Genomic DNA, 13,708 nt, shown 5'->3' with positions numbered 1-13,708 from the left:
GATACAGTAGAAATACATTACTTTCATTTCACAGGAGTGGAGAAGCCACTTAATTATTCCAATACATCAGCTTCAATATGCTGTCAAGTTTACATAGTAGATAAATATAGTGTATGAGGTATTACTAAAATGCATTTAATATGCAAGTTGTTGCAGCAGAACACAGGCCATGCTTTTGTTATAACTGTGAGTGGTTCACCCTGTATTAAACATTACCAAGCCGTGTCGTTTCATTGTCATGTGATCATATGTGCAACCCCACAACCAGGGGATTGTATGAACTGGCTTAGACTTGCATCATTATGTGGACAATCAGTGGTTGTATCCCATCTCATTTCAAGGCTTGTCAACTTCTTCCTTTTAAAGGCATTGTGACCTATAGCTGGACATGAAGGGCCTATGTTTTTTCTATGACAGCACTGTAACAGTACACCCCATGTTTGTCCTGTAGGGGTGGGAACCCAAAGCTGCGCACCCCTGGTTCCGGGGGGCCACAGTTGGTGCGGGGCCTGGAGATGGGGTAGCGCAGGCTCCCGTCAGCCACCCAGCCGGCATCACAACGATCCAGACTCTGGTATCTCCAGGCAGCGTAGACTTGGCCCACCTTGGCCATCTTAGACCCATCCTCTTGACATGCCTGCTGGGCCTCGGTGAAGTTGAGCTTGTCCATGTTCTGGAGGTAATACACTTTCCCTGGAGAAAAATAGAGAATACTGAAATTATACAAGAGGAGCAGTGTTTTTCTCCATTTTCATTTCTTTCGTCTATCTCAATGTGTATAGAACATGTTTTCGCAATGCAAAATAAACAAGTCGCAGGACATCGGTAAAATGTAAAGACACGACTCTCTCACCACGGAGAGAGGAGGAGAAGCAGAAGGCATTGAAGCGGTGCAGGAGGCGATGACGGATGCCGTAGCTACGGACGCCCGGGGCGAGTCCCGCCCCCCCGCAGGGTTCCCGGGACTGAGTGACGGGGTACTGCACCGTGCCGTCTGCCAGCCAGCCGGCGTTGCACCAGTTCAGGCCGTCCTCCCAGGCCTGGAAGAGCTGCTCAAAGGTGGCCAGGATAGAGTCCTGATCTGCACAGGTTTGCTGGGCTTCCTGGAAATTGAGGAGGTAGCGTCCGTGAGGGGGCTGGTAAGGGAACACCACACCTGGAGGGGAACGTATGAGATGAGGTGATGAAAGACCCTACCAAAAAGAACTTTGCTTAAGATATTGCGGTGTGAGAAGACAGAGGAATTCAAAGATTGAACTGTACCTTGTAACTCGAGGTCGACAATCACACTCTCGTCCTCCAGCCCATCGATGACCTCACAACGGTAACGACCTGTGTCGTTCAACTGTAGCTCAGTCACAACCAGTGTAGCATCTCCTGGGAAGTCCTGCATGAGTTGAACTCGGCCCCTGGCACACCAAAATGTATAACCCCAAAATGTTAACTGATCGCTAGTTGAATTGTTGAAAAAAAATGCAAACATCATTCCAGTTAGTATTATCGACCATACCTGAAATCTCCAAAGCCACGGTGACGGGGTCCAATGGCCACAAGCACATCCGTCTCGAGGCCCCCGGCGGCAGGCAACCAGGACCACTTAACCCGCACCCTTCTGGCAGAGCTCAGCTCAGGCTCGTACCAGTAGTGGCATGGCAGGGTGGCGTTGGCGCCCCTCGTACCAAAAACAGAAAGCTGTGAGGAATCCACACGGAGCTGCACGCCGTTAAAGTGGACTGGAGGGGAGGTAGGGGGTACAGAGAATCTCAAGTGACCAAAACACGAGGGTGGCAAAGCTGAAACATGATAGCCTAGGCATTGTGTTTTTACTGGTGCATTGTATATCATTCATTACAGTGGAAAACGACAATTGCTTCCAAATATTTTGCTGTTATCCATAAAACAACAATCAGAAAACATCAATGAGATCTCATACTCTCTCCGTTGCCATTGCTGTTGAGGGAGTCTTGATAGAAGAATCGATTGGTGTATCCGGTGGCAGTGTGGCAGTAGCTGAGCAGAAGCTGTATTACCAGCAGGGGGAGGTGGTGACCTAGCACCATCCTGACTACAGGACTGGTGGTCTCTGGCGCCAATAGTAGTGCAGAACACGCAGCAGAACTTTGGTTCTCAGCTCGCAAGGACGTCTGATCGGATTGGAACACATTCGTTTTCAATATATTATTCTGATACAAAGACACCTTGCGTTTTGTCAAATTGTGTATTTTACTGACATCTGGATATTTGCAAATTATTTATGACTGGCGTGTCAATAGGATAATGCAATTGGACAAATGCTGGCGTTACTATTAGTCGCCAACAGAGAGCAGTATTTGTTTATTGCACAATGTAGGCTACACAATTTCCCCTGCAGTTCTAAATAAGTTATCAGATCCTGTTCCATTTAGTAAGCTCATAATTGATAGAATTTCGTATTTTTTAAGGACAATTACATTACTTTCTACAGCAGTTCACAGCAGTTTCTCATATATTGTATGGTACCAAAGACTGAATATTGTTTACACATTATCTAAGCTTTGCATAAACAGTGTAATTAGATACAGTCTAATGCAGACCAGGAGGGCTGTTTTTAATTAAAGAAAAAACGTGCAGTTCCCTTAATAGGCTATTGTTCAGATCTGTGAGATGCAACAAAAGCTAACTGATCATTGTCAGTTGTAACAGAGTTTTCGTTAAGGTTGATCCAGTATATCAGATCTGAAAAATAGCCTAAACATTATTTTGCACAGTTCATGTATGACAACTCAAGGATATCACTAACTGCCATTAATATTTCACTTTTTGCATATTGCATGAGGAGAACCTAAAGTTGCAGCCTACCCCCAGGTAGGTGTCTGATTCCCATTGTTGTCAAAATTATATTAAATCAATTGTACACCTATGTAAATATAACAAATACCAAACTGTGCATTTGAATAATATTAACTGTGTTTAATTATTAATACACTTACCGTTCACCTGGTCGTACGGATTTTCTAGCCTACTTTTCCCACCTACGAGGACGAAAGCAACAGCGATGTCCGGAGGCAGATACCTCTCACACTGCGGACACGGTCACAGGGTGAGGGTACACAGAGTTGCGTACGTCAAAAAAGAGTTGTTTGGCAATCCCTCTTTCTTTTTCGGGGAAACGCAAAAAAAGTACTTCAAGCTCTTCGCATTGCAGCTGATAAAAAACATAAGAAAAATCCTAACGTATTTAGAACAAACTCACCTTTTCAATTTGCAGTGTAAATTAAGCAATAACTATTTTACGAGGTCATGGCCACACTCTGCTCACATGGAGATAATTTCCCTCCAGTGTGAAATTCACTTAATTATTGTGAAGTATTACGAATATTGTTTTGGTTTTCGTCCCACAGCTGTCATTTGGGGAACCAGCATCTTCTAACAGAGCACCAACTAAAACAAATGATCTCATGTTGGCCATCTGTTTGAAGAGGAGGGGTCTGTTCTGTTACATGTGGAGAAAGCAAAGAAGGCTCCTCTCATCTAAACCATCTTTTCTAAACACTCGGAAAGCAGATGTTGGTCAAGTCAGAGCCGTGTATTACTCTGGTGCAAAGTCTCCTGCGCAGTTGTAAAAACACACACACAGATACACACAGTGATTGCAGATGTGTTGGAGGTGTTCAGTCCCTCTGTGTATTCATCGGAGTGCAGATTAAAGGTCTGGCCAGGGGCTAGACATGCCAGGGCCAGTGGAATAGCAGGGGGACAAGGGTCCTACAGGGTATAATTACTACCATAAACACCACACTGGCCCAGCAGTCCTGCAGTGGGAATGAAACATCAGGAGAAAGAAACAGAAACCAGCACTATTATCCACACTAGAAACCCCTCTGTGGCTAGACTGGATGACAGCAAGAGAGCGTGGTGTGCTGGAACTGTCTGTGTGCTGCGGTTTAGGCGGCTCTGCTTCCTGGTGACCGTGTGAACAGGACACCAAAGTGGGGCAGAGAGTCTTCTTCTTCTACCACTCTTTGATGTGGTCACATAAAATATACAAAAAACAGGATCAACACTTGGTTTTGCATGGAAAGCAGCTTACTTCTCCACTGGGCGTCCAAACCCACAGTCAGGAAACGACAGTAGAATCCTCCAAAAACAATTCCTAGCCTCTTCTCACAACAGAGAGAATTGGAAGCAACATGGAAGACATGAGGACCAATTCAGTAAAAGTGAAACCAAGGACTGGAGACAAGTACACAATAATAATGCAAATCAAAAGTAAAAATAAGCAAATGAGTAAAATGTGAACTCACACATATTCATCAATCAATCAGTTTATTTAATGACCTCTGTTGAAGACCAACACATTTCTTAAAAAATTATGCAAAACCACATTGAGTCACAATGTGACGCAAGATCTCAATGGAGTATAACACACTAATTATCATACTGGAATGAAATTAATCTAAAGATTTAGATTAAGATTTATCTAAAGTAAATCTGTTCAAATGTAAATATCACAGTTCTGTGCTAAATGTTATACAATACTGTGCCTTCCAGGGTTTACTCTACAAAACCGTCTTTATGGGTGATATTAAAGTTACATTAATGAGCTTATTGTAATAAGTATGTACACTGCACAGGTCCCTTTCAAACACACTGCTCTGTTACCTTGCACAATTGAACGTGAGGTTGTGTAATCAATTGAGATTTACAGATAATAGGTAATATGCACACTGAAAAACAAATGTTAAAATCTGCAGAAATTAAACTCAAAGCATAATGTGAAGGCTCTGTCCAGTTACTAAAGCTATAATGCATGGCATGGTCACTACTGAAAAAAAGCACATTGATACAAAATATAGGCTTATTTTTTTCAACCATTTAACAGACTCAAGCTTCATCCGGAGTACAGTTGCATGTAAAAAAACGAGAATGTAAAACCAAAAACAGTTCTCTGTTGCACACATTTATACACTTACATTCTATGCATTATATATCTGTTCAGTGCCTCCACCAACCCCCCCACCCCCCCCAAGTGTACACTTATTATTTATGTCATTGATCATTATTTATGGGAAATGTAGTTCTAGTCATGATAGTCTAGCAGCTCCATGTGGTGGTGGGTGTAGATTGAGCCCTGGTGTTTTCTAGGAAATGTAGTTCTAGTCATCACAGCCCAGCAGCTCCATGCGAAGAGTTATTCGCTCGTGCCACTCCCAGGGAACAACACGTACATAGCGGGCGTAAAAGGGAGGCTCAAACAAGTTCTTCTTATGAGTGTTGTTGTCAATGTTGCCTTGAAAAAGCTGCAAGAGAATATATACATTGCATCTGTGATGAATAGGAAGACAGGAAGGATCGATACAGTAGACATGGGATAGTCGAAAGGTCTACTTAGAAGGCAAAGATCACTCAGTGGAGGGTATAAATCAAGCAGAGCTGACCTCTCATGACAAGCTAACAGCCGAGACTCTCCTTACCCATTGTAGCTTTTAAGAAAAAGCTGCAGGCTATTTAAACATGTCAAGGGTCAGAAAACTCTGCACTCGATAAAAAGATCAAAGAGTTTTTTCCTAAGATACAAATCAATAAAGCCAAACCCTATTCTCACACTGCAGCTGGGCTACTCCCAGTCCCTGAGGTGGGGGTAGGGGTAGGGGTGGGGGGGGGGAGTGCAATCCTGTCTTCTCACACACAAAGAGAAGGATATAGAGACCACACCACTATCAGGGCAAGCCTCAAAATAGGAAGTGAAGAGATTGTCAAAACATGGGTCCAGAGAGAGAAGTGGTTTCTCAGTGTGCCACAGGGTGACGTGTGAGACACTGACGCAGACTGGGGACTGGGAGACACACTAAAGTCTTAACTTATGTCAACAAAGCTGCCAGATGTCTTTGTTACAAGTGATAATGGCATAAATAAAAAGCCACACGCCTCCCTAACACTTCATGTCCCTCATCTGTGGTGGCAAGTACAACGTTCCAAAATAAATAGAATAAATATATTGTTGCTGTCTGTGAATCATTGGATTTGCCTCCACACAAGTTGCCATGGACACAGTCTGATAAGCATATGCTATGCTGCTGCCTACCATGTCTGTGTCTGTTTTCTCATCCTTCACCAAGCTCCAGGTCTGGCCGTCGTTGCTGTATGCCACTTTGAACATCGACACGTACTGCACCACCCCGAAGTCCTTAGCTCCCTGCGTGATGATGCCTGTGAGGCGCTTGGGTTTCTCCAGGTCCACCTGGGTGACAGGATAGATGGGAGGAAGGGTGGGATGGCTGCTTAACCACATGCAGGTAAGATGCCGACCAGCAGCAGCAGGCGGAGTTACTGAGTGGCTGCGGGTTTGATTGACACCTACCTGTAGCCACTCAGAGCGGTTGTTGGTAGCAGCTGACCAGGCGTTGGTCTTGCCTTGCTTGTCCAGCCGGCCGAACTGCGCGTGCCAGGTGAAGGCATCGATGCCCCAGGTGCGGAAGGCACTGGATGACGAGAGCTGTCCGTCTGAGATGAGACGGGACTTCATCCCCAGAGGCTCAGTGCAACCTGTGGTGTTTGAGTACACTTTAACAACAACAGGGAGGGACGAGGGAGGGCAGACGCACAGGGAAAGAACCGGGGAGAAATGTGAAAATCCACCGACAGAAACCAATACACCAGCAGAAAACACCCATTCAAGACATGCAAAGAAACCATTTTGGAAGCTGATAGGAATATGAGACTTTTTAGATACTGTATGACAGTATGGGATGGAGATGCCCAATTATTACAGGAAGACAGACCGCAGGTGAAGCATTGGCCAGTGAAAAGACAGAAATTGACAGTAAATCATTTCGAAAAAGAAGTAAAAGAAACAGTATTTGCTTTACACTAGCAGTAAGACAGCTACAGCTGTAGCTACAAACAGTGGCAAGCAGACGTATGTTTACAGGGTGGAGCTGAGGAGACCAGATGGACGAGGCGTGTGTGACGTGAATGTGAGTGTGTGCTACCAGTCAAGGTCAGTTTGAGCGGTCCGCCTGACCAAAAAATCGTTTGTTGCACACTATATGTCCCATAACGTCTATGTTGAGGGCTTTGGGCCTTGTATGGCTGCCAGATTAATCTCCGGTTCTCTTTGTGTCTGGTCTAGAAGGAAACCTCAGGAAGGAGACGGGAAGACAGAACCACAGAGAAGGATTGAACTCCCCCACAGTGTTTCTGTCTGTCTGTTTACCATTGAGTTCACAGCCGACCAGCTCCATGCGCAGGGTGCATGCCCTGCGACACACCACAGGGACGATGCGGATGTACTGGGCCACAATCGGTGGATCGAACATGTTGGTCTTGGTGCTGTCATTGTCCACATTACCCATAAACACCTGGGGCACAGGACAAAAGACATAGGATCAACCAGATGATCGCCCCATTTATTTCCATGATGTTGATTCTCTAACCTTTTTATGTCGGGCCCCTCTTGAAAATATTTTAGCCAACCCACTGCAATATCTTATGCAGTATACATACTTTTCCTCTCGCTCATCCCACATCTCCAGTTTGAGAACCCCTGCTCCATTGTGCAGTTTAGCACTCAAGGTCACCCCTCACCTTGTCCCTCCTTTGGCCCTCAGATCTGAAGGTAGTGTAGGTCTTCCCGTCAAAGCTGGCCGCCACCTTGAAGGCCTTGATGAACTCAGCGGTGCCCATGCGGCTGGCACCCTGGGAGATGATGCCTGTCAGACGCATCTTCTTCTGCAAGTTGATCTGAGGTCAAAGGTCAGCAGAGGTCAGACCAGTCAATATCCCTCGACTTTGTTGCAACTTCAATTACAACTTCATTGTCAGTAATACTATTTATAATAATACTGTAAATAATATTATTAGAAGCAATCATATTGTAAGTACTGCTACAACTAACAATAATTATTCTAATAATGACCTCCACACCATGTGTGTAGTGGTCCTCTCACCTCAATCCATGGGTTCCTGTCATGGGAGGCTGATGTCCAGGCATTGACCAGGCCCTGGTTGTTGAGTCGAGCCAGCTCTGCACCCCAGTGCTGGAGACCCAGAATGCCGGAGTGCACAGAGGAGGCGTAAATCTGGGACTCAATGATCCCCCCGCCCTCCATACCCAGGAGGGAGATACAACCTGACACACAAACACACAGATGGATTAACATCTATATCATTACAATACAAGATAAGTGTTTCTGCTGGGTATTCTGTGATACAAGGGGATTCCCTTTGTTGTCGTAAACATCTAGTTGTTTTATTGACTTACGCAGCTGGCATTGCTTTCCTACATAGGGTGAAGGACACTGGCAGGCATAGTCTCCATCCAGATCTCGACACATCCCTCCGTTCCTGCAGGGCTGGTTGGCACAGTCATTTACATCTTGAAGGGAAGAAAATAAAAAACATAATATGTCGGTTATCATGAGTTGTCTTGCTAATCCATCCTAAAACACACGAGCCCCCGGGGGCCGGGCTGCAGCAGTAACCCAGGTCTGGTTTACGAGCCAGGTGGAGCAACACAATACCCCGTCTGTGTTCCCCCCCTGCCTGTCTGCAGGTGCCGTCTGTCCACTCAGACCTGATGACAGAGGTGACTGTGGGGTCGGAGGAGGTGGGGGGAGGATGGGGGGAGGGAGGGGGTGCAGGTGGAGGTCAGTGGGAGGGAGGGCAGGGGGAGGGACGGGTGTGTGTGGGTGTGTCATAACACCAGTAGAGGGATACAGGATGGTTTATCTATTGGCTGCAGATTTCTTTATTCTCCACTTGAGGGCATCCTTGCGTTGTGTTCTTGCAGTGTGTCCAGCTGAAGCAACATTGCTGTCTTTGGTGTTTCATTTTTTTATGTTTAAGACAGACATTGGGCTTTAACATTCTACTTAAACATTTTCTAAATTAAGACACAAAAGATTGATGATGTAGACAACTATTGTGCTAGAATTCACGGATAGTCTGCTAACACGATGGAGTTTATTAAGAGTGGACCTGAAGAATTGACCTGGGTACACGCACACACACACACACACACTGCAAAGCTGTGTGTGTGTGTGTCTCTACCCGCTCTCAGAGACTCATCCATGCTTTTATCTAGAAGCCAGACACCAGTGACGCCACATCCTGTAAGGCTGTTTAGCTGCTGTTCCCGTGAGCACTAAGAGGATTTGTCACATCTAATTGATCTAATTAAAACCTTGATTTGTAGACTCAGGCACACACACTTAAAATTCTATATTTGAATCCGCTAATTAGTATTAATTTATATAGGAATATTCTACAAACATGCATAAATACACACACACACAAATATGAAAACTGTCCAAATCCGTACAGGATCTCCTGTACCTAGATAACCACGGATCACTCATTAAGGACATCCCAGCCATGCTGGTGCCACTAAAGAATGGTTGTAGAATCCCAAAGATCCGCCCACCTCTGCTAACACAGTGACGTATGACTCAATAACAGCTCACAGTACTGGGCGTGGAACACCAGACGGCACACACACTACAATTGGTGGTCAGCAGCGTGGCATTAGATGATGGCTGTGTGTGGAGTGGAAAACTAACTGTTGCTTCCTATGCTCAGCTGAAGCCCTGTGACCAGATTAGATCAGTCTCTGGAGACTGAAGGTGCCTCAGAGACTCTAAGATAGTGAGGAAAACTTGACTGATGAAGGTTCCAACACTCCTGAAATAAACATACTTTTTTCTGCCTTGGTCTTTGTCCTAAGAGCTCCATAACAGTAGTTGCCCAAATCACATATAATCTTAGTGTGACACGCACAGCTGGACAGAAATACCAGCTACTGAAAACAAAGACACATTGCGCATAAAAAAGCCCAATCATGAACCAGCACACCCACTCACACAAACGCCCGCTTTTGTCATTTGGAGCCCATATCCACACCAGCCCATACACCACACCCTGGGTGTGTCACTAACAGTTTACAGTACAGCAGTTCATAAGAACTGGCCACATAAGGTTAAGAAGAGTCATCCTACTTGGTCTGTAGTTCTGTTTCTTACCACATTAGGAATGGGGAAAGAGGGTACTAGATTGGGTTTAGGTATTTAGTGCTACCATTTTCATCTAGTACATTTTATACAATTATTTTATGTGAATAATTGCAGTTTATATACTTTTTTTGACAACATTTCATTGGGGTTAAGCCTAATCCGACAAAATTGGAAGGTTGTCTCTAAAGAGCTGCTGCATGCTAAGAGACTTGGACTGGCCAGGACTCATTAGCACTTAAAGAACAGCCAACTGAAAGAACGTCTTTCATGAGACTCATGAACTTGCCACAGTGTTCACAGTCTTTCAGACAGAAACAGAGTGGACATTTTGGAGGTGTTTTCATATTTACTGTGACAGTACAGTAGTAGCCCTGAATGACGTACAGTACATGTTCTGGAAGTTACTGTAGTCCTGGTGCAGTAAATTGGGTTCCTGTCTTCCGAGTATGTGTGTGTGCATATACAGTATGTGCCTGTCTTTTGCCTGGGAGAGTTGACCTGAACTCAAGAAAGGGGTCAGGTTAGAAGGCAGGCGAGAGCACTGGTGCATCGTCGGGTGTGAAGTGGATCACTTCAGGTAGGTACTTACTGATCTGGCAGTGGGCACCCTCAAAGCCAGGCTGACATTTACACACATACTCGCTGAACACATCTCCGCGTCTGGTTGAAGTGATGACCTCACAGGTGCCATCGTTCCTGCAGGGGCTTGGACTGCAGGGTCCTGGTGAAGGAGCCAGAGGAGAAAGAGACAACAAACTCAAGTCATGGTCAACTGACTCTAAATGAGGGGACATTCAAGACTCAGCCTGGCCTTACCAGTCTCAGTGAGGTTGCAGGTGTCTCCGGCAAAGCCATCTGCACAGATACAGATGAAAGGCTCGTCTCCTACCCCAGTCACACATGTTCCTCCATTATGGCACTGGTTCACCTCACAGTAATCACCTGAGGAGAAGGTTGAGGGGTGATTTGATGATGACATCAGAGAGAAATTATTACATGTCACAGAAGTATACCTCTCAACAGCTCATGCCAGTGCTATATATAATGTGTATAACATAACATTATTATACATGCAGCAACCCTGTCAAAACAGGGCAAAACCACAGTGGAATAGGCTGTGTATGCTACAAAACAGCTCCAGTAAACAATGGCTTAGGTAGTCAGAATCAAATAACTACAACTACAGTCACACCAGTACATGCTCCTCCATCAAAAAATACCACAAGACCATTCCAGGACGGGTGACTGGTGGATATAACTAACTGTTGTTTTCCATATACTTATATGGTAATTCATATTTTTGCTGTCCAAAGCTGTGGGAACTAAACAAATGACCTCTGGTGTTGGGACCAACATTGGCTATGACACCATTGAGTTCCAAAGTGCTGACTCACTGACCACTGTTTCCACACAATCATCCAGTGAAGGTAGAAGAGTGAGGTCCTTGATCATATGGAAATATTCTATATATAAGTAATGAAAAGTACTGTAAGCAGTATGAAGTGTTTTATAATGAAGAGTATACAGTTAAATGTGTGATATGGAATGAGAGACAGTTATTTTTTAATACAATATCTACATTTGTCATGCTAACAACATGCTAACAACATGATAACAAAGTGTATCCATTAAAATGACTCCTTGCCATGTCCTTGGTTGAATATGTCCTAGGATACTGAGTTTAATGTAAACTTGTGTACTTTCGAAGTCTAGTGTTTAGAACTAGTGTGATTTAGCTCGCAGACATGTTACAGCATGAATATCAGCTTGTAAAAGGTGAAGAAGACAAAAGGGCTATACACAGAATTTAAGCAGAGAAAACTAACTTGTTTGTTGTCTCTTTTGATCAAACAGGTTCTATCATTTTGTTCATAAATAATTTCAGTGGTGACAGGGACCTGTGTTGAAATTGCTGATGGCATTAAGTTTTTACAACAGCCAAAGGTGAATGTGTGCAAGTTTCTGAGATTTGCAGGGAAGGTAATTCCAACAAGCACTTGATTGAACTAACAGAACGTGTTTGTGTGCCGACTCTGGATTAAAAGATTGGTGGATAATCCAGGTTACAGAACAAGGTGCTGTACCAATAGGAATGTTTTTCCTTCTCTCACAGGAACTTTATACAACAACCATGGACAGGTTCACAGAGACTGATCAAATTGATTCCTCTGATCAAAAACAGGTGGACAGGTACACACATACCCTTATGCAACAGAGAGGCTAAATATGTTATTCTCGCATTACAATAGACACTGAATGCACTTTATATTGGTAACACATGAATCCAATCAAATCCAATGTATTTGTATAGCCCTTTTTACAAGCAATGTCACAAAGGGCTTCACATAGGTCCATGTATGCCCCTCAACCAACCTAAACCCTCATAACATTGCATAGCCTATTTTCAGGAGGTTTCCAGTGTGTTAGTGTAGCACATGTCCCACAGGCACTGTGGGCCAGAGAGATGTACACTGGCTGCATCTCTCAGGTAAGACATTTGTCATTAAAACATGCCCTATAAAATAACCCTTGGAATAGACAATGGTCACCAAATACTAGGCACAGTGTCTCACAGACTGAGAGTCTACCTTTAAAATAACAACAGGAAGTCAGAGCACAGAAGTATATGGATATGGTTCACATGATTTGAATGCCCAAAAACGTTGTCAATGGTCTCATAGAGCACTCATTTGGATATTGGCAGATTCATCTGGTCCAAGGTCAGACATCCATAATCTTGCCTTGACAGTTTTGAGTTAAGGAGAGCGTCTTCTTAATATTTCAACAAGTCGAGCATCAGTTTATCAGACCACTTGGGTATGTTTAGAAACATTAATGTCCAAAAATGGTATTGACTTCCCCAACAGTTGAGTTTAGAGTATCAAAGAGTTACGTTTACCAGTTCAACAGTTTAGTGATAATCAACTTGTAGCCTATATAATCAATCAAACGTAATTGATCACACTGGCATGCAAACACCTAGGCTATACGACGCGTATAGGTCTGAAAACTAAAATTGTAATGTGGTCGGTTGAGTAGCCTATGGGCATGTCGATTTATTTATCAGTCTCGTGTTCACAAGTACATTTTAAAAACTCACCTTTAACGGAGCTGACAGCAATAAGTATACAGACGGTAATATATTGAAAGGTTAACGTCGGACCGAAACGTCTCATGTTGATTTCCCCAAGTAGCCAATTCTAACCTTCCCAGGTTAGTGGTGGTATTGAACCGCTATGTTTCCCGGCTGAGATTGACAGTGATGGTAGGCGGGCTCTAAATTAGTTTCTCTTTTTTTTTTCTTTTTTTTTACCATGGATTAACCAGTCAGCGCTGGAAACAGCTTCCATACTTGCTGATGGCTATATTTACAAGAGATCCATAGGCTGCAATGTAGAAATAATCAGACTATAAGGCCTACTTTTAAAATGAAAAAGCATTTGAAAAAGCACTTGTTGGCCACTCAATTCTCATAATAACTGACTTTCCAGGCGTTGACAATCCGCCTTTTTAGAGAGACATCTGTCGCCACCTAGTGGATTTCTGTTAGCCTACCGAACTTTATAAATACTTCTCCAGACTTTAAGCAAAACTTTCGGGTGAAGATTTTCGAGGTTTCTGATTGGGATTAGGTTGTGTCAAAGTTGTGTCCTTTAGGTCAATTGATTGAATTCGCTATTGGTTAAAAAAAAATGTATGCCTATCCTATATTGTACAAA

At 43.9% G+C, this 13,708-nt stretch overlaps 2 protein-coding genes across 3 annotated transcripts; both read right to left on the bottom strand.

Moving 5' to 3' along the window:
- LOC136955411 (hyaluronan and proteoglycan link protein 3-like) lies at window positions 1-2,060 on the bottom strand. The gene is made up of 5 exons (XM_067249117.1): window positions 1,934-2,060; window positions 1,511-1,733; window positions 1,264-1,409; window positions 854-1,156; window positions 1-693 (listed from the first exon to the last, which is right to left on the bottom strand). The coding sequence occupies exons 1-5, from the start codon at window positions 2,058-2,060 to the stop codon at window positions 398-400; spliced, it is 1,095 nt and encodes a 364-aa protein (XP_067105218.1). The 3' UTR covers window positions 1-397.
- A 2,957-nt stretch (window positions 2,061-5,017) lies between these two features.
- Window positions 5,018-13,226, bottom strand: LOC136955305 (lactadherin-like). Of its 2 annotated transcripts, none has more exons than XM_067248986.1 (10): window positions 13,090-13,226; window positions 10,806-10,931; window positions 10,579-10,710; window positions 8,243-8,356; window positions 7,929-8,110; window positions 7,567-7,722; window positions 7,196-7,340; window positions 6,341-6,543; window positions 6,065-6,220; window positions 5,018-5,279 (listed from the first exon to the last, which is right to left on the bottom strand). In XM_067248986.1, exons 1-10 carry the CDS (start codon window positions 13,163-13,165, stop codon window positions 5,136-5,138), a joined length of 1,434 nt encoding a protein of 477 aa, XP_067105087.1. In that variant the 5' UTR covers window positions 13,166-13,226; the 3' UTR covers window positions 5,018-5,135. The 2 variants fall into 2 exon arrangements, with proteins under 2 accessions (XP_067105087.1, XP_067105088.1); XM_067248987.1 differs by having other exon boundaries at window positions 6,341-6,525.
- Window positions 13,227-13,708: the final 482 nt, after the last annotated feature.

This window comes from Osmerus mordax, chromosome 13 (genome assembly GCF_038355195.1).
Source record: "Osmerus mordax isolate fOsmMor3 chromosome 13, fOsmMor3.pri, whole genome shotgun sequence".
Taxonomy (NCBI): domain Eukaryota; kingdom Metazoa; phylum Chordata; class Actinopteri; order Osmeriformes; family Osmeridae; genus Osmerus; species Osmerus mordax.
The sequence above is the reverse complement of the archived record's forward strand: the minus strand, read 5'-3'. Positions and strand labels throughout refer to the sequence as shown.